General features: G+C 37.9%; 1 protein-coding gene across 1 annotated transcript in view; it reads left to right on the plus strand.

The window, feature by feature from the left end:
* Positions 1 to 2,377: 2,377 nt before the first annotated feature.
* The window catches only part of LOC104995430 (zinc finger protein 420-like), a 54,173-nt gene continuing 39,072 nt past the window's right edge, over positions 2,378 to 17,478 (plus strand). The window contains 4 exon segments of the mRNA XM_010849304.1: positions 2,378 to 2,588; positions 8,234 to 8,316; positions 12,035 to 12,161; positions 13,243 to 13,341. Of these exon segments, the coding sequence (XP_010847606.1) occupies positions 8,308 to 8,316; positions 12,035 to 12,161; positions 13,243 to 13,341 (235 nt within the window). The 5' untranslated portion in view covers positions 2,378 to 2,588; positions 8,234 to 8,307.

The following is a 17,478-nucleotide window of genomic DNA, read 5'->3' on the forward strand; positions in this document are numbered from 1 at the left end:
GGGAAACAGTGGAAACAGTGGCAGACTTTATTTTGGGGGCTCCAAAATCACTGCAGATGGTGATTGCAGTCATGAAATTAAAAGACGCTTACTCCTTGAAAGGAAAGTTATGACCAACCTAGATAGCATATTCAAAAGCAAAGATATCACTTTGCCAACAAATGTTCATCTAGTCAAGGCTATGGTTTTTCCATTGGTCATGTATGGATGTGAGAGTTGGACTGTGAAGAAAGCTGAGCGCCGAAGAATTGATGCTTTTGAACTGTGGTGTTGGAGAAGACTCGAGAGTCCCTTGGCTGCAAGGAGATCCAACCAGTCCACTCTGAAGGAGATCAGTCCTGGGTGTTCATTGGAAGGACTGATGCTGAAGCTGAAACTCCAATACTTTGGCCACCTCATGCAAAGAGTTAACTCATTGGAAAAGACTCTGATGCTGGGAGGGATTGGGGGCAGGAGGAGAATGAGATGACAGAGGATGAGATGGCTGGATGGCTTCACCGACTCCATGGACGTGAGTTTGAGTGAACTCTGGGAGTTGGTGATGGACAGGGAGGCCTGGCTTGCTGTGATTCATGGGGTCGCAAAGAGTCAGATGTGACTGAACTGAACTGAACTGATACAAAAAGTAGGAAAATTTATAATATTTATTTGTAGAGTTTCATTTCTTAGAAAAGGGTTCAGCTACACATACTGTGGCCTACTTTGCAGTTGTTAAAAATGATAACATGTCTGTGTACTGATATGGAAACACATTTGTGTGAAGAAAAATATATACTTTCATATGCATATAACACACATAGTATTTGAAATTACATATACATTTTGTATTCATGTGTGTATGTGTAAATATCTGTATATTTTATTTTAAAATAACATCTGAAACAACAAGGTCCTATTGTATATCACAGGGAACTATATTCAATATCCTGTGATAAACCACAATGGAAAAGAATATGAAAAATTATATCTATGTATAACTGAATCACTTTGCTGTACAGCAGAAATTAATATTATAAATGAACTACAATTCAATAAAATTCTAAAAGATGTCAAGATAAATTATTTTTATGAGAAGAGAAAAAAATTTGTAAGGTTAAACATTAAAAATGGTGTGCATGCTAATATTAGCCACTGTATGTCTGAAATATATGGCAAAAGAGATTGATCACATTTTAATTATATCCTTTTATATACAAAAGGATACTTTATATCATTTAAATGTTATCTATTCATGGTTTGCGTATTTAAAATATGTTGTAATGATGATGACTGACATATAGGTATCCTTTGATGAGAACTTTACATTTCCCACTTGCCAGTCTTACTCATTAATCTAAATTTATATGAATGCAACTTTGATTCTTCTGATAGCCCAGAAGAATTTCCCTCTTAGATTCTGAACCTAATTTATCTTCACTGTCCAAACAACAGAGAAGCAAAATATTTTTCAATGAGATGTCATAACCAGGCATTAGGAATTAAAAGATGTTTCTCAACTAGTGGGCTTTTAAAATGCAGTCAAGCCCATCAGTTCATAATAGAGTAGAGAGGGATGAAAAGAACCCCTTAACAACAATTTCAGGTGGACATAGTATTGTAAAATGTAAATAAGATATTGCTTTTCTTTTTGTTCTAGTTTTCAGAGAACTCCTGCAATAAGTAGTCTAGAAAAAGGGACCAACATTCATTCTGCCTTTTTCTACAGTGGGAAAATGTTGTATATTAAAAGCAAAGTCTCACTTTATCCGGGCTTCCCAGGTGACTCAGTGGTAAAGAATCTGCTTGCCAATGCAGTAGATTCAAGAGTTCTATCCCTGGGTCAGGAAGATTCCCTGGAGGTGGAAATGGCAACCCACTCCATCATTCTTTCCTGGAGAATTCCACGGACAGAGAAGCCTGGCAGGCTACAAGTCCATGGAGTCGCAAAGAGTCAGTCAACTGAGCAAACACACACACACGCACTTTATCCAGCTTTTCTCACCTGGAAACACGGCTTTGCTAATCAGCAATATAATGTTATACACCTTTTGTAACCTCAGAGGCTTCAGCTGTAAAAACCACAGGAATCTGTGGCATTTTGAGTGGAATGAGCCTTGTAGGGAAGGGAGAGTTTGGATTATGAACCCACCTTCCAGATCTTCCACTCATGGCCCTCAGGGTCATATTACTGATTTAATTGTGCAGATCTCTCACAAGCAGGCTTGAAAGCCTGCGAAAAGAAGAGCCCCTAAGTCCACTCCTCCCAGTTCTCTGATCAGGTCCCATTCGGATACGCCTCCTCCTGGCCCAGGGACCCGTTGGACACACCCCCTGCCTCACGTCCCGCCTTCCGTCAAGTATGCGCTGCGCAGGCGCAGTCCGGCGGTCACTCCCAGAAGCCTCCCGGCCCCACCCGGCGGCTACTTTGCTTTAGGAGTTTTAAGACGTGGAGCCTTACGTCCCACAGACTACCCGGTGACTTTGGCCTCTGGTTCTTTTTCCGTATCTCTTGTTGCAGACTGCGCGTGAGTGGCACCGTCTGAGGAGGAATCCAGCGTGGGTCGCCGCGGAGGCGACTATGCAGACTTAGCCAGAGCCCGCGAGGGACGGTGAGTGGCGGTGGGAGTGGGGTTGCGAAAGGCGCTGAAAGCGTGGACCGCCCGAGCGCCGCCGCGCGAGTCCGCGCGTCCCCTCGAGGCTGTGGACGCTTGAACAGCGGGGTTGGGGGGGCGCTGGTTTTATCCCTCTTTTAGAGTGAGTGCGATTGTGAGACTGAGAGAGGTGTGCGTTCGTTTTGTGTGACGGAGACACCGAGTGAGTGTCCTTTCTGTGAACGTGGATTACACAGAGCTCTTTGTCCCCGCCGCTGCTTCCAGGCTTCTCTCAAACATGTATGTCTCCCAAAGAATGTGAACGCTGTTGGGAAATCTGTTTTTGAGTCCTGCAAGACACCTTCCAGCAAGAAAGTACCTACCGGCTGCTGAAATCGGAATTTTAAAATCAAGAATTGTCCCTGAGGCCAGGGTTCTGAGAGAGGCCACTTTGTAGCAAGGGGCTTGAGAGTCTGTCCTGGTCGCTGCCCACCCTAAATTATAAATTCCCCCATTTCTCCTCCTGCCGTCCAGAACTTTAAATAGCCTCCAGCACACTGTGGCTGCCAAAAGTTGTATTAATAATTAAATAATGTCCAGCTGTTAAAAGGCTGTTATTGGGGGGAAAAAAAGAATTGCTCCTGAGACAGGTTCCTACCCCGATCCTTCCTTGGATTACCCTTCCTGGAAGTTCTCTGGGGCTCATTTATACATTTGAGTATGAAAGCATTTCTTGAGCTCCGATGGCAGAAACCTGCTGTGAGCCTTGATACAGATTCCACAGTCCCACTTAATGCTGGTTTTATGTATGAGATCACGGCGGATTTAGTAGCTTTGAAGGATGGAACACAATAAATGCTCAACATTGTCTTTATTGTGGTGTCATTCACCCTTCAGATTTCTGTAAATCAATGACGAAAATATAAAGTTAATGTGATGAGTGCTTCTGTTATCAAAGGGCTGCTGCTGCTAAGTCGCTTCCGTCGTGTCCGACTCTGTGCGACCCCATAGACGGCAGCCCACCAGGCTCCCCCGTCCCTGGGATTCTCCAGACAAGAACACTGGAGTGGGTTGCCATTTCCTTCTCCAATGCATGAAAGTGAAAAGTGAAAGTGAAGTCGCTCAGTCGTGTCCGACTCTTCGCGACCCCATGGAGTGCAGCCTACCAGGCGCCTCCGTCCATGGGATTTTCCAGGCAAGATTACTGGAGTGGGGTGCCATTGCTTTCTCCGATCAAAGGGCTAGCTATGCTATGCTATGCTAAGTCACTTCAGTCGTGTCCGACTCTGTGCGACCCCATAGACGGTAGCCTACCAGGCTCCCCCGTCCCTGGGATTCTCCAGGCAAGAACACTGGAGTGGGTTGCCATTTTCTTCTCCAATGCATGAAAGTGAAAAGTGAAAGTGAAGTCGCTCAGTCGTGTCCGACTCTTCGCGACCCCATGGAGTGCAGCCTACCAGGCGCCTCCGTCCATGGGATTTTCCAGGCAAGAGTACTGGAGTGGGGTGCCATTGCCTTCTCCGATCAAAGGGCTAGATGGAGCTAATTTTCCAGAGTGTTCTGATCCAGGGGTCCTTTGTGTTTGGGGGCTTACAAGGGACCACAAAGTCTTTGTAATTGTCTAGAATTACTGCATATATTTGTAAAAATGCATTTTTCAAAGGTGTGCATAACCTTAAAAGATTAGACATGGGTAACTCATCTGCAATGAAAGATTTTTATACTTTTAGATGATTTTTCACAAAATTAATGATTATACAAATGGAATGGTTAAGAAAATCACAGGACATCCATGAGTTAAAATATTACATAGATAATAAAATTCCTGTTCATAAGAATTAGTCATTACAAGAAAAAAAAATGGCTATTATCCAATGTTGAGCAATCTTAATATACTGTAGTTATAAAACAGTAGTCAAGAAAATTTGAAAGCCTCAGCTCATTTTAAAAAGAGAATTTTGTAAAAACTTGCAAGGATTGTAGACAAAATGATAGTTTAATTGGTTTTTCAGAGAAGAATGAAAGTGTTCAGCTACATTTACTGAGCATTTTCTATGTACTAACTTTTCTATCTACTTGGTATACATGTTCACATTAATTTGTGAAGGCAGTTTCCCTTTCTGTTGATGTTAAAGTGTTTATGGTGAAATGTCTCTAATTATCATCAGTGCAATACAGCTAAAGAGTATTCAGGAAGTGAATATACCTAAGTGGTATTTTAATCATGTTGAGGTTTTCATCGTAGGTCTGATATTAACAAATCTTTTTAATAAGGAAAATATAGCCTCTTTCCAAAGTCATGTCTATAAATATTTTAATACTTTGAAATATCTTTATATTTTATTTATGATAATGGAATTAATACAGGTTTACTGCCAAAAAATAAGCCTGTGTTCATTTCCTTAAGGAATATATTGAGAAGAAAGCAAGGATAACCCATAATCTCCCTAGAGATAATCATTTTAACATTTTGATGTATATATATATATTTTTTTTTTAATTCCACTTTTGTGTGGCTTTGTTTTGGCAGAATAAAATTGATCAAGGAGACAAAAGAGTCCAACTCATAGTTCAAAACAATCTAATCTAATCCAATAATGAACATTATACCCTGTATATGTAAGGAGAAGAGGGAAGGGCAGAGAATCTTGTGTGAAAAGCATTACAAACAGTTATGCCTTTTATTTATTACAAATGTTATTTGAAACAATTACCAGAGCACTGTATTACTAAGGGAGACATCTTTTCAGAGTTAATAACTTAGAAGTTTGAGCTTAATTTCTGAAAAAATAACACTAATCTCTAATTTCCAGGTGTCTTGCAAGTACAAGCAATTTTTACAAACATAGTTGTTATGCTAGAAAATAAAGATAATATTTATAAATATTTATGTAAATATGTGAAGAATAAAATTGATTCTCCAGTTGTATTCTCAATTTTATCATACTATTCTTTGAACTGGTTTATGATTCTGAAAAGTTTTTCTTACTCTCTATAGCTGCTGGGGACTGAGGAAGGGCATAGTTTCTCTTTTCTTGTCTAATAATCTCTCTTTTTAAAAATAATGATTTTATAAAGCAGAAACCTATTCTCTTGTCTAATAATCTCTTTTTTAAAATAATGATTTTATAAAGCAGAAATCTATTTTCTCATATGTAACTCCTAAAATTTTATTAAATATTAGAATTATAAGAAAGAGGAAACTCAAGAAGCACAAGTTTTAATAAAACCAGGAAGCATCAGAATTAACTTTTTATAATGAAAGATTAAGGAATATGGAATGATTTTCTTCTTCAGTAATGATAGAAATTTTACATTAGTCATCATGATGTACAGTTTAGTGTGTATATGGATTATTTTGCCTAGTCTTCAAAATAGTTTTATGTGATTTTTTTTATCCTTACTTTGCTGATGAGGAAATCGGCATTGAAATGTTTTTCTTAATTTCAGTGGGATGCCACCTCCTAAATTATGCATGCTTTCTTCACTGAGCAATTCTTTTAATACTGTTTTCCATCAATTATGTGGTTTAATATCATCCTTATTAAGAATAGCATGGCATAAATGTCACAAAATAGCAGACTATAATATATTTAACCGGTTTGCTTGCAGTGAGATTTTCATGTTTTTAATTATGGACCATCAAAAATTATTCTCTGATGAACATCCTTGTGTATATACTTTGTAAATTTATATAGTTATTTCCTTAAAAATTTTTTGAAAAGTGGTATTTTGTAGTAAAAAAAATCATACTTCTTTTAATTGTTTTAAATATGCCAGACCTGGAAAGTATAATATTTGAGGTAATGCAATTACTAAAAAGACATAATTACTTCCTTCAGAGTACTTATAATCTGTGAAGGAATTTAAAATCTGAATAGGAATAGGGCTTCCCTGGTGATTCAGTGGTTAAGAATCCACCTGGCAATGCAGGAGACATAGGTTCAATCCCTGGTGCAGGAAGATTCCCAACATGCCTCGGAGCAACTAAGCCCGTGTGCCACAGCTGCTGAGCCTGTGCTCTAGGGCGTCTCAAGCCACAGCTACTGAAGTCCATGCACCCTAGAGCCCATGCTCCACAACAAGAGAAGCCATTGCAATGAGAAGCCCGCACACCACAACTAGAACGTAGCCCCTGCTTGCTGCAACTAGAGAAAAGCCAGTACCACAGTGAAGACTCAGCACAGCCAAAAACAAATAAATTAATTAATTAAAAAAAATTAAAACAATCTGAATAAATCTGAATAGGGATAATTATAAGGTAGTATGTGATAAAGGCCACTGGTGAGAGTTAAGTGACCTACCTAAAGGAGACATCTGGGTGACTGTAGTGACAGTAAGAATATAAACAAGTAATACTGAGCACATGGGATCTGTATGGCAATATAAGTGGATATTTTTACTATGACCTTTATATCTTGTAGACTTCATTCTAGCATGAGATGTATAGCAAAATTATAGGTAAAATAATTCAGCAGCTGTCTGGAGGGAATCATGACAAAACTGACTGGTTCAGAAACAAAAATTCTTCTGTCAAAAAGATCTGAAATAAAGATGCATTGAGACTGTCATCAGTTTACAAAAGAGATTACTCAGGGACTGTTCCCAAGTTTTTTGTAGCCAAAATTCCAACATAACTGAGAAAAAAGTATGAAATGAGATACTAGGATCCAAAGGAAACAAAAGCCATTTAGTAAAATAATGTGAATTTAAAGAACAAAGAACTTTTGGGAAGTCTTCACCTTAAGTTAAAAAAATCCTTCAAATTCCTATGTCAGTTATTACAATGATTATGAAGTAACCTTTTAAAAAAAAAACAAGATCTAAGCAAAAAGATAGGGATTGCTCATGTCAAATTCTGATCATGGCAAAGATATATTTTATGTCTTCAGTAGTCTTATTTGATTGTTTCATGTATGGACTAAAAACAATTGAATACACAGTGATTCATTTCTAAAGACATCCCCACAAAAACAAACAATGCAAAACAACCAAAAATATAAGAGCTCTTGGTATGTAGACATACAAATTTCTAGACATTTCTATCTTCTGTTTTATGATTATCTGTCATTCTTTTCTCTGTATTGATTAATATGCTGCTATATTTTATAAATAGAAATATATTAGTTGACTTTTCTATTGATGTAAATGAAACACTTTCCACTTCATTAAATATTCTTCCCAATTTAACATTTAATGACTACTTTGTATTCTAGTATATTGTTGGTCTGTCATATATTTAACTAATAAGCTTTGCTGGACTTAGAATGCTGAACATTTCTTGTCCATCTCTAATATTGATCAACTGCAACCACTTTCAAGGCCACAAAAAGAGGTTTTAATTTGGATTACATAGCCTCTTTTCTGTCTTGAAGTTCACAATGGAAAGAGGAAGATCTGTTTAGAGCAGGACACAGCTGCCCAATCTCAGGTTCATATCAATCTGATCACAATGGTACATTGGTCAGAACATTTCTAATGACTGCAGCTGAGGGCTCTGGGAAATGAGTGAGGAATGAATTTGTCCAGAATTCTTACTTACCCAAGTTGTGTGTAATGCAAAGTGATTAGGAATCTGGAATAGAAGAGCATAAATGGTGATATTAACTGATGCCCAGTGTGGAAACTCTAAAGCACATCTGAAAGTCTTTCTCTTCTCCCAGGTCTGGGTTTTCTGGACTCGGCTTTTCTGATAGAGAAGCCCAGAGGACTGATCAGCTCTTATAGGTCTAAAACCATGGCCCATGTAAGTTAATATTTCTCTTCTTGTTGAAACATGTGTGTGTATTTTAGGTCATGTAAGCATTTTAATTAATTTTCCTGAAGTTTCCTAAGAGAAAGTTTGCTCAAATAACCTGTTTCCTAATAAATAAATAAATAACCTGTTTCCTAACTATTGTTCCAGAGAAATATGAGGTCAGATTACTTAGCACTGTCTCTGTTTGGCCCATCCGAAACTAGCGTTCATATAATTATTTCCCAGATTATTCAGTGTATTTTAAGTGCCCATTTTTCAATTAAGGGCAGTGATGGAATAATGGGGCTTAAAGTTCTTTGAAGTAAAGATTTATGCTGTGCAGGTCAGATTTGTAGTTTGGAGATAGAGACAGTTCAGTTCAGTCACTCACTCGTGTCCGACTCTTTTCGACTCCATGGACTGCAGCACACCAGGCCTCCCTGTCCATCACCATCACCAACTCCTGGATCCTGCTCAAACTCATGTCCATCGAGTCAGTGATGCCATCCAACCATCTCATCCTCTGTTGTCCCTTCTCCTCCTGCCTTCAATCTTTCCCAGTTTCAGGGTCTTTTCAAATGAGTCAGTTCTTCACATCAGGTGGCCAAAGTATTGGAGTTTCAGCTTCAGCATCAGTCCTTCCAATGAATATTCAGGACTGATTTCCTTTAGGAGATAGAGATAGTGGTTCTATTTAACTATCCATGGTAAGACTTTGATGTTTTCCACAGATGTGAGATTTCCAGGTAGATGCAGTGGAATTTATCATTGAATGACCTGAATCTTAATGTGGTATGAAATTCTTGCTTTCTGTGGATTAGGTTATGATTGGGGCTTTTAAGATGGCAGTCATGGATTTGCTAGGAAAGCCATGAGACATAAATACTAAGGCTATTTTGTTGTTGAATGAGACATGCTATGTTTGTGTAACATCTGTATAATTGACCAGCCTTCTTCAGTATCATTTAAGTCAAATGAGTTATCTTTTACTGCATAATTAATTACTCTGAAATTAATTAATTTAATTAATTACTCTGTATCTTAAAGCAGCAAACATTTATCTCACAGTTTCAGTCAGTCAAATATTTGGATGTGGCTTAGCTTGACTCTTCTGCTCTGGGTCTCTTATAGGGTTATCAATGTGTTGGTCAGGTTTGCAGTCATTTTAAAGCCCAACTTTTGAGTGGATCTGCATCCAGGCTCACTGATATTGTTGTTGACTTGATGAAGTTCTCATGGCTGTTGGATTGAGGGCCTCACTTCCTCAGTAGCTGTTGACTGGCAGCTGTCCTTGGTTTATTGTCATGTGGGCCTCTCCTTAGAGCAGCTCACAACATGGTAGCTGGCTTCCACAGAGTGAGCAAGTGAGACTGCAAGAGAGAATAAGCAGTGTGGAATTCATGGTTTTTTATAAGCCAACATTGAACATGACATTCCATCACTTTTCTCTATTCTATTCTGTCAGAAATAATTCTTTCACTGGGTTCAGCCCACATTCAAAGGGAGAGGATTACATGAGGACATAAATTCCAGGAAATGGAGATTATTGGTAATCAATAAAGTTACCTGCCACACTCAGAATAAGGAAAACATTTAGTGAGAAATGGTAGATAACAGCAACAATGCATATCATTATATGTAGTTGGTGAAAACAGGACCTTAGAATTGTGGAAAACTTTCCGAATGTTGAGTATCTAATTGTGTAAATGATTAAATATGATTTACTTATAAAATACAATGTCATATACCAAAATAATACATGGATTTATTGAACAAAACAAAAATGCTTATGGCAATATCTGACATAATGAAGGACTTAATGCTTATTTCAAATCCTGAAAGATGATGCTTTTAAAGTGCTGCACTCAATATGCCAGCAAATCTGGAAATCTCAGCAGTGGCCATAGGACTGGAAAAGGTCAGTTTTCATTCCAATCCCAAAGAAGGGCAACGCCAAAGAATGTTCAAAATACCGCAAAATTGCACTCGTTTCACATGCTAGCAAAGTAATGCTCAAAATCCTCCAAGCTAGGCGTCAATGATATGTGAACCGAAAACTTCCAGATATACAGGAAAATGCAGAGGAACCAAAGATCAAATTGCCATCCATTGGATCATAGCAAAAGCTAGAGAGTCTAGAAAAACATCTACGTATTCTTCATTGACTACGCTAAAGATTTTGTATGCTGCTAAGTCACTTCAGTCATGTCCAACTCTGTGTGACCCCATAGACGCCAGCCCACCAGGCTCCCCCGTCCCTAGGAGTATAAATCACAATAAACTGCAAAATTCTTAAAGAGATGGAAATCTCAGACCACCTTACCTGCCTCCTGCAAAACCTGTATGCAGGTCAAGAAGCAACAACAGTTAGAACCAGACACGGAACAATGGACTGCTTCAAAATTGGGAAAGGAGTATGACAAGACTGTATATTGTCACCCTGCTTACTTAACTTATATGCAGAGTACATCATGCGAAACGCCAGGCTAGGTGAAGCACAAGATGGAATCAAGATTGCCAGGAGAAATACCCGTAACTTCAGATATGCAGATTACACCACCCTTATGCCAGAAAGTGAAGAAGAAATAAAGAGCCTCTTGATGAAGGGGAAAGAGGAGAGTGAAAAAGCTGGCTTAAAACTCAGCATTAAAAAAAAAAGATTATGGCATCCAGTGCCTTCACTTCATGGCAAATAGATGGAAGAACAATGGAAGCAGTGACAGACTTTATTTTCATGGGCTGGTGACAGACTTTATTTTCATGGGCTGCAAAATCACTGTAGATGGTGACAATAGTCAAGAAATTAAAAGACACTTGCTGTTTGGAAGAAAAGCAATGACAAACCTACACAGCATATTAAAAAGCAGGGACATTACTTTGCTGACAAATGTCCATCTAATCAAAGCTGTGGTTTTTCCAGTAGTCATGTGTGGATGTGAGAGCTGGACAATAAAAAAGGCTGAGTGACAAAGAATTGATAACCTTCAAACTGTGGTGCTGTTGAAGACTCTTGAGAGTCCCTTGGACTGCAAGGAGATCAAACCAGTCAATCCTAAAGGAAATCAACCCTGAATATTAATTGAAAGGACTGATGCTGAAGCTGAAGCTCCAATACTTTGGCTACCTGATGTGAAGAGCTGACTCATTGGAAAAGACCCTGATGCTGGGAAAGACTGAAGGCAGAAGGAGAAGGGGGTGACAGAGGATGGGATAGTTGGATGGCATCACTGACTCGATGGACATGAGTTTGAGCAAACTCCGGGAGATGGTGAAGGACAGAGAAGCCTCGCGTGCTGCAGTCCATGGGATCACAAAGAGTTGGATGTGACTGGGTGTCTGAACAAGAACACTTGAAGGAAATCTTTAATTTTACCCAGTTTTCTAAAATTTGAAGAAATATTTATTGAGAATTTTTGAGGCAGATACTATTTGAACATTATTCTTGTGTAGGCTTTTTAGTTTAGGAGGGAAACATTATTATTTTGTCCATTTCCAAATGGTTCAGATATTTAGAAGTATCCAGAGTATGGAAGACATTCGACCTGTGTCAGCAGGCTTCTTAAAAAATATGTATACATTGTGCTTCAGTCTCCTTCCATATTCTAGATTGCCGTTCTACGTGCTTTCATTTTCTCTTTTCCTGCAGAGAAGTCCATCAATTCCTCTGCTTCTACTTTCAACGTATTTTCTTTAATTTCTTCAGTGACACGTGTATTTATGGTTTCAGGGATCGTTGACATTCAGTGATGTGGCCATAGGATTCTCTCAGCAGGAGTGGGAATGCCTGGACCCTGTTCAGAAGACTTTGTACCGGGATGTGATGATGGAGAACTATGGTAACTTGGTCTCATTGGGTATGTTCATCAGCCTCAAATAATTTAGGTTAATTTAGGTTAATTTAGAATCTGCTCTATAGGCTATGTATTTTTTCCACTGTGATTTGCAGGGCTGCCTTTCAAGAAACTAACTAAATTTGTTTTTCCTCTTCCCCAAAAAGTGGCTGAGCTTTGTCAGGTTAGAAATGGCAGCACCATTAAATACCTTAATCTTCTCTATCCTTCAGTCATACTTATATCTCCATGTGTTCTGTTTTTGTATTTGCATCTCTTCCATAATGACCAAGCAGCTAAATTAGAAATTTGCGGCATATATTGTACAACATGGTCAAAGGATCGAAGTTTTTTTGTTAATTTGTGTTCCAAATTGCTCTAATACTTCATTTTATGATTTGAAACAGTTTTAGGGATATTAGCTTATCACAGGGCCCTGAATTGCTCTCAGAGCCTCCACAGTTTGTATGATAATGGGTTGGATAATTGGAATTTATTTAAAATTGTACCAAATGCAGTTCATTTCCTAAAACAAAAGTCTTCATCTGATTTGTTGTTGAAAGTTGTGATTGGTGAAAATTACATTCAGAATGGAACGAATATCTTATAGCTGTCCTTTCTTGTGTCCTCTAGTGATACTAGAGCATAAGAATAAAGTTAATAGTTAACATTTTGATTACTGTGCAGTAAGCATTATTCTAGGTACATTATGTGATTTAACTTACTAAAATAACTTGAGTATTAACTGATTTAATTCCCCCAACAGTACTATTATCCCCATTTTATAAAGGAGAATACTGAGGTGCAGTGGGTTTAAATGAATTGTTCAAGGTTATGCCAAAGGCAGGAATTGAGTCCAGGCTTCAGAGTTATCTTTTTAACCACATTATGCTTGATCTCTAGAGTTAGAAGACATAAAAGTTTGAATTTTAAACACACCAAAACAAAAACTTTACCTTACCAACTAATCTCTTGTTCTTTAACTCTCTCATTCTTCTCTAAAATAGTCAATATCATTATGATCTTTTATAATCGTAATTATAATTTTAATCTTGACTAGTCGCAATTTATTTCTCCATCCTGTGGCATTCTTTTTTCTTTAAAGCAGGCCATTCCATTTCTAAGCCAAATGTAATTACCTTACTGGAGCAAGGAAAAGAGCCCTGGCTAGTTGTGAGAGAAGAAACAAGAAGCTGGTGTACAGGTAAGAGCCAGTCAGGCAGAAGTCATTTGTGTAAGTGGTAGCCCAGGCATCATGTACTTGGTAAACATATCCCCGAAACATTAGTTGAAAGCTCCCTTCTCAGTGATGTGTGCTAATAAGTAATGTGTGCTAAGTTGCTTCAGTCATGTCCAACTCTTTGCAACCCTGTGAACTGTAGCTCACCAGAATCCTCTGTCCATAGCATTTCTGAGCCAAGATTACTGGAGTGGGTTAGCATATCCTTCTCCAGGGGATCTTCCTGACCCAGGGATCAAACCTGAGTCTCCTGCATTGCAGGTGGATTCTTTACCAACTGAGCCACCAGGGAAGCCCAGTAACTACATGTTTAACAATCTTAGAAAGTTTACATTGCTCCATTCCACTTACTCCATATCCTTTTCAACACTTGATCTTGTAGTCCCTTAAATTCTAGATACTATAGTTGGTATGTAGTAGTATCTTAGTGGTTTTAATTTACATTTCCATGATGACTAATCATCTTGAGTTTCTTTCATTTACTGATCATTCATATTTTTAGGAATATTTGTTCAAATCTTTACCCATTTGAAATCATTATTTTCTTACACTTGAGGGGTAACTGTTCTTTATTTTGGAACAGAAGGAAGTTGTTTTGGAACATTAAAAACATTTTCCCCACAATTTGTCTTACCTATTTTATTAATATCTTAGAAGGAGTTTTAAAACTTTTATATATTCCAATTTATCAAATTCCTCCTTTATGATTTTTTTTGGGTATACTATAAAAGAAATCTTTGTCTGCCCCAAGGTGGCAAAGTTTTGTCCCTATTTTTTCTTGACCTTTTTTAAGTTTTGCTTTTACATTTAGTTCTGTATTCATTTTGAGTTAATTTTGTATTACAGTGTGAGTAGGGTTCAGGACTAATGGTTTTCCTATGGATAGTTATTCTAGCACCATTTTTTAAAAAAGGAATTTCCTTTACCCTTTGGATTGCTTTGGCACCCCGTTGGGTTACATGTATGTGTGTCTATTTCTGGTCTCTATTGTGTTCTTCATGTTGGCATAGAAAGTGAGAATCTTGAGGTAGATTTTTTCATTTGTGACCTTTGTTAAATTGAGGTAGTTTTCTTTTGTTCCTAGTTTGCTGCTTTCTTTTTTGTTGTTGTTTGTTTTTGCTATGAATGGGTATTCAATTTTGTCAAATGCTTTATCTGAGTCTATTAAAATTTTTTTTCAAAACTTGACATTTCTTGTGTCCCCTCGTAATCCTTCCTCCTCTGTCTCCTTCCAGCTTCCCTAGGTAAGCACTGATCTACTTTCTACTTTCTATCACAATTGAGTTGATTCCATTTTCTGTAGTTTTATATAAACATGATAGTGTGAAGTTTTTCATCTTCCTTTAGTCAGCGTAATTATGTTGAAGTTCATCATGTTGTTATTTGTATTTTACTGTTTATTGCTCAGTACTATACCAGTATTTGATTATACCACAGTTGTTTCTTCATTATTTGTTGATGGACATTTTTGGGTTTTAGCAATGACAAATTAAGATGCTGTAGATATTTGTTTACAAGTTTTTGAATGGACATATGCTTTCATTTCTTTAGGCTAAATACTGATCAGTTGAATGCCTGGATTATATGGGACATGTATGATTAAATGTGTAAGACTTAAAATTCATTTATTTTTGGCCATGCTGGGTCCTCGTTGAGGCTCAAGGGCTTTCTCTAGTTGCAGTAAGTGGGGGCTACTCTCTGGTTGCAGTGCGTGGCTTCTCATTGTAGCGGCTTCTCTCGTTGCAGAGCGTGGGCTCTAGGGTGGGGGTTTCAGTAGTTGTGGCTCACAGGCTTAGTTGCCTGGTGGCATGTGCAATCTTCTTGGATCAGGGATCGTACCTGCGTCCCCTGCATTGGCGGGTGGATTCTTAACCACTGGATCACCAAGGAAGTCCAAGATTTTAAATTTAGATAAATAAGATTATAAATTTAAATTTGTAAGAAATTTTTATAGAGTTTTTATACCATTTCACATCTCCACCAGCTCTAAGAGAAAGGTGGATCCTCCATATCTTATGAACAATTGGTATGATAAGTCTTTTTAATTTTGGCCTTTCAAATAAGTATATAGTGGCATTTTGTTGTGGCTTAAATCTTATTCTCTGTAATGGCTAATGATATTGAGTATCTTCTTTACTGTTTCTTTGGTGCAGTATCTTTTAAAATCTTTTCTGTTTTCTTATTGAACTTGTAAGTTACTTTTCATAGTCTACATTAAAATATAGCTTTTTTTAATATTCTCTTTTTTATTGTGATTTTTCCTTTCATTCTTGTAGCAATGTTTTAGAGAACAGAAGTTTTTAACTTTCACAAAATTGAGTTTACCTGTATATCTTTATGAATCATGACTTTTGGTGTATCTAAGAATTCCCTTTGCTGTCCAAGGGACTCTTAAGAGTCTTCGTCAACACCACAGTTCAAAAGCATCAATTCTTCGGCACTCAGGCTTTCTTTATAGTCCAACTCTCACATCCATACACGACTACTGGAAAAACCATACCTTTGACTAGACTGATCTTTGTTGGCAAAGTAATGTCTCTGCTTTTTAATATAGTGTCTAGGTTGGCCATAACTTTTCTTCCGAGGAGCAAGCGTCTTTTAATTTCATGGCTGCAGTCACCATCTGCAGTGATTTTGGAGCTCAAAAAAATAAAGTCTGACACTGTTTCCACTGTTTCCCCATCTATTTCCCATGAAGTGATGGGGCTAGATGCCATGATCTTAGTGTTCTGAATGTTGAGTTTTAAGCCAACTTTTTACTCTCCTCTTTCACTTTCATCAAGAGGCTTTTTAGTTTCTCTTTGCTTTCTGCCATAAGGGTGGTGTCATCTGCATATCTGAGGTTATTGTTATTTCTCCCGGCAGTCTTAATTCCAGCTTGTGCTTCATCCAGTCCAGCATTATATCCAGACGTACTCTGCATATAAGTTAAATAAGCAGGGTGACAATATACAGCCTTGACGTACTCCTTTCCTGATTTGGAACCAGTCTGTTGTTCCATGTCCAGTTCTAACTGTTGCTTCTAGACCTGCATACAGATTTCTCAGGAGGCAGGTCAGGTGGTCTGGTATTCCAACCAGTCCATCCTAAAGGAAATTGGTCCTGAATATTCATTGGAAGGACTGATGCTGAAGCTAAAACTCTGATACTTTGGCCACCTGATGCAAAGAACTGACTCATTTGCAAAGACCCTGAAGCTGGGAAGGATTGAAGGCGGGAGGAGAAGGGGACAACAGAGGATGAGATGGTTGGTTGGCATCACTGATTCAATGGACATGAGTTTGAGTAAACTCTGGGAGTTGGTGATGGACAGGGAGGCTTGGCATGCTACGGTCCATGGGATCACAAAGAGTCAGATATGACTGAGTGACTGAACTGAACTGAACTGAACTGAAGAATTCTTTGCCTAGCCCAAGGTCAAACATTTTTTCCTGTTTTCCTCTAGAAGTTGCACAGTTTTATGTTTAACGTTCAGGTCTGTGATCCATTTTTTATTTCATTTTTACTTATGAAAGTCTGGATTCTTTTTTTATTTTTCAGCATATGGCTATCCCAATTGTTCCTGCATCATTTCTTTCTTCACTATTGCCTTTGAAATGATGAAAGTAAAATTTTCACATATGTATGGATCTATTTCTGATAATCTGTTCCATTGGTTATATGTCAATTTGATGTGTCTTACTGATTACTGTATCTTCATAAGTCTTATAATTAAGTAGTGTTATTTAGTCCTTGTATTACAGTCTTTTCAAAGTTTAACTATTCAAGATCCTTTGCATTTCCTTATAAATTTTAGGATCAGCTTGTCAGTTTCATCATAGACAACAAAAATGTCTGCTAGGACTTTTTAATGAAATTACATTAAATCTATAAATCAATTCAGCAGTAATTATTGACATCTTAATAATACCAAGTTTTACATCCCATGAACATGATATATGTCTTCATTTATTTATTTATATTTCTCAGCTGTGTTTTGTAGTTTATAGTGTATAGGTCTTCAGTTCAGTTCAGTCACTCAATCATGTCAGACTCTTTGCGACCCCATGAATCGCAGCATGCCAGGCCTCCCTGTCCATCACCAACTCCCGGAGTTCACCC

This window comes from Bison bison, unplaced genomic scaffold (assembly GCF_000754665.1).
Source record: "Bison bison bison isolate TAMUID 2011002044 unplaced genomic scaffold, Bison_UMD1.0 scf7180017864280, whole genome shotgun sequence".
Lineage (NCBI taxonomy): Eukaryota > Metazoa > Chordata > Mammalia > Artiodactyla > Bovidae > Bison > Bison bison.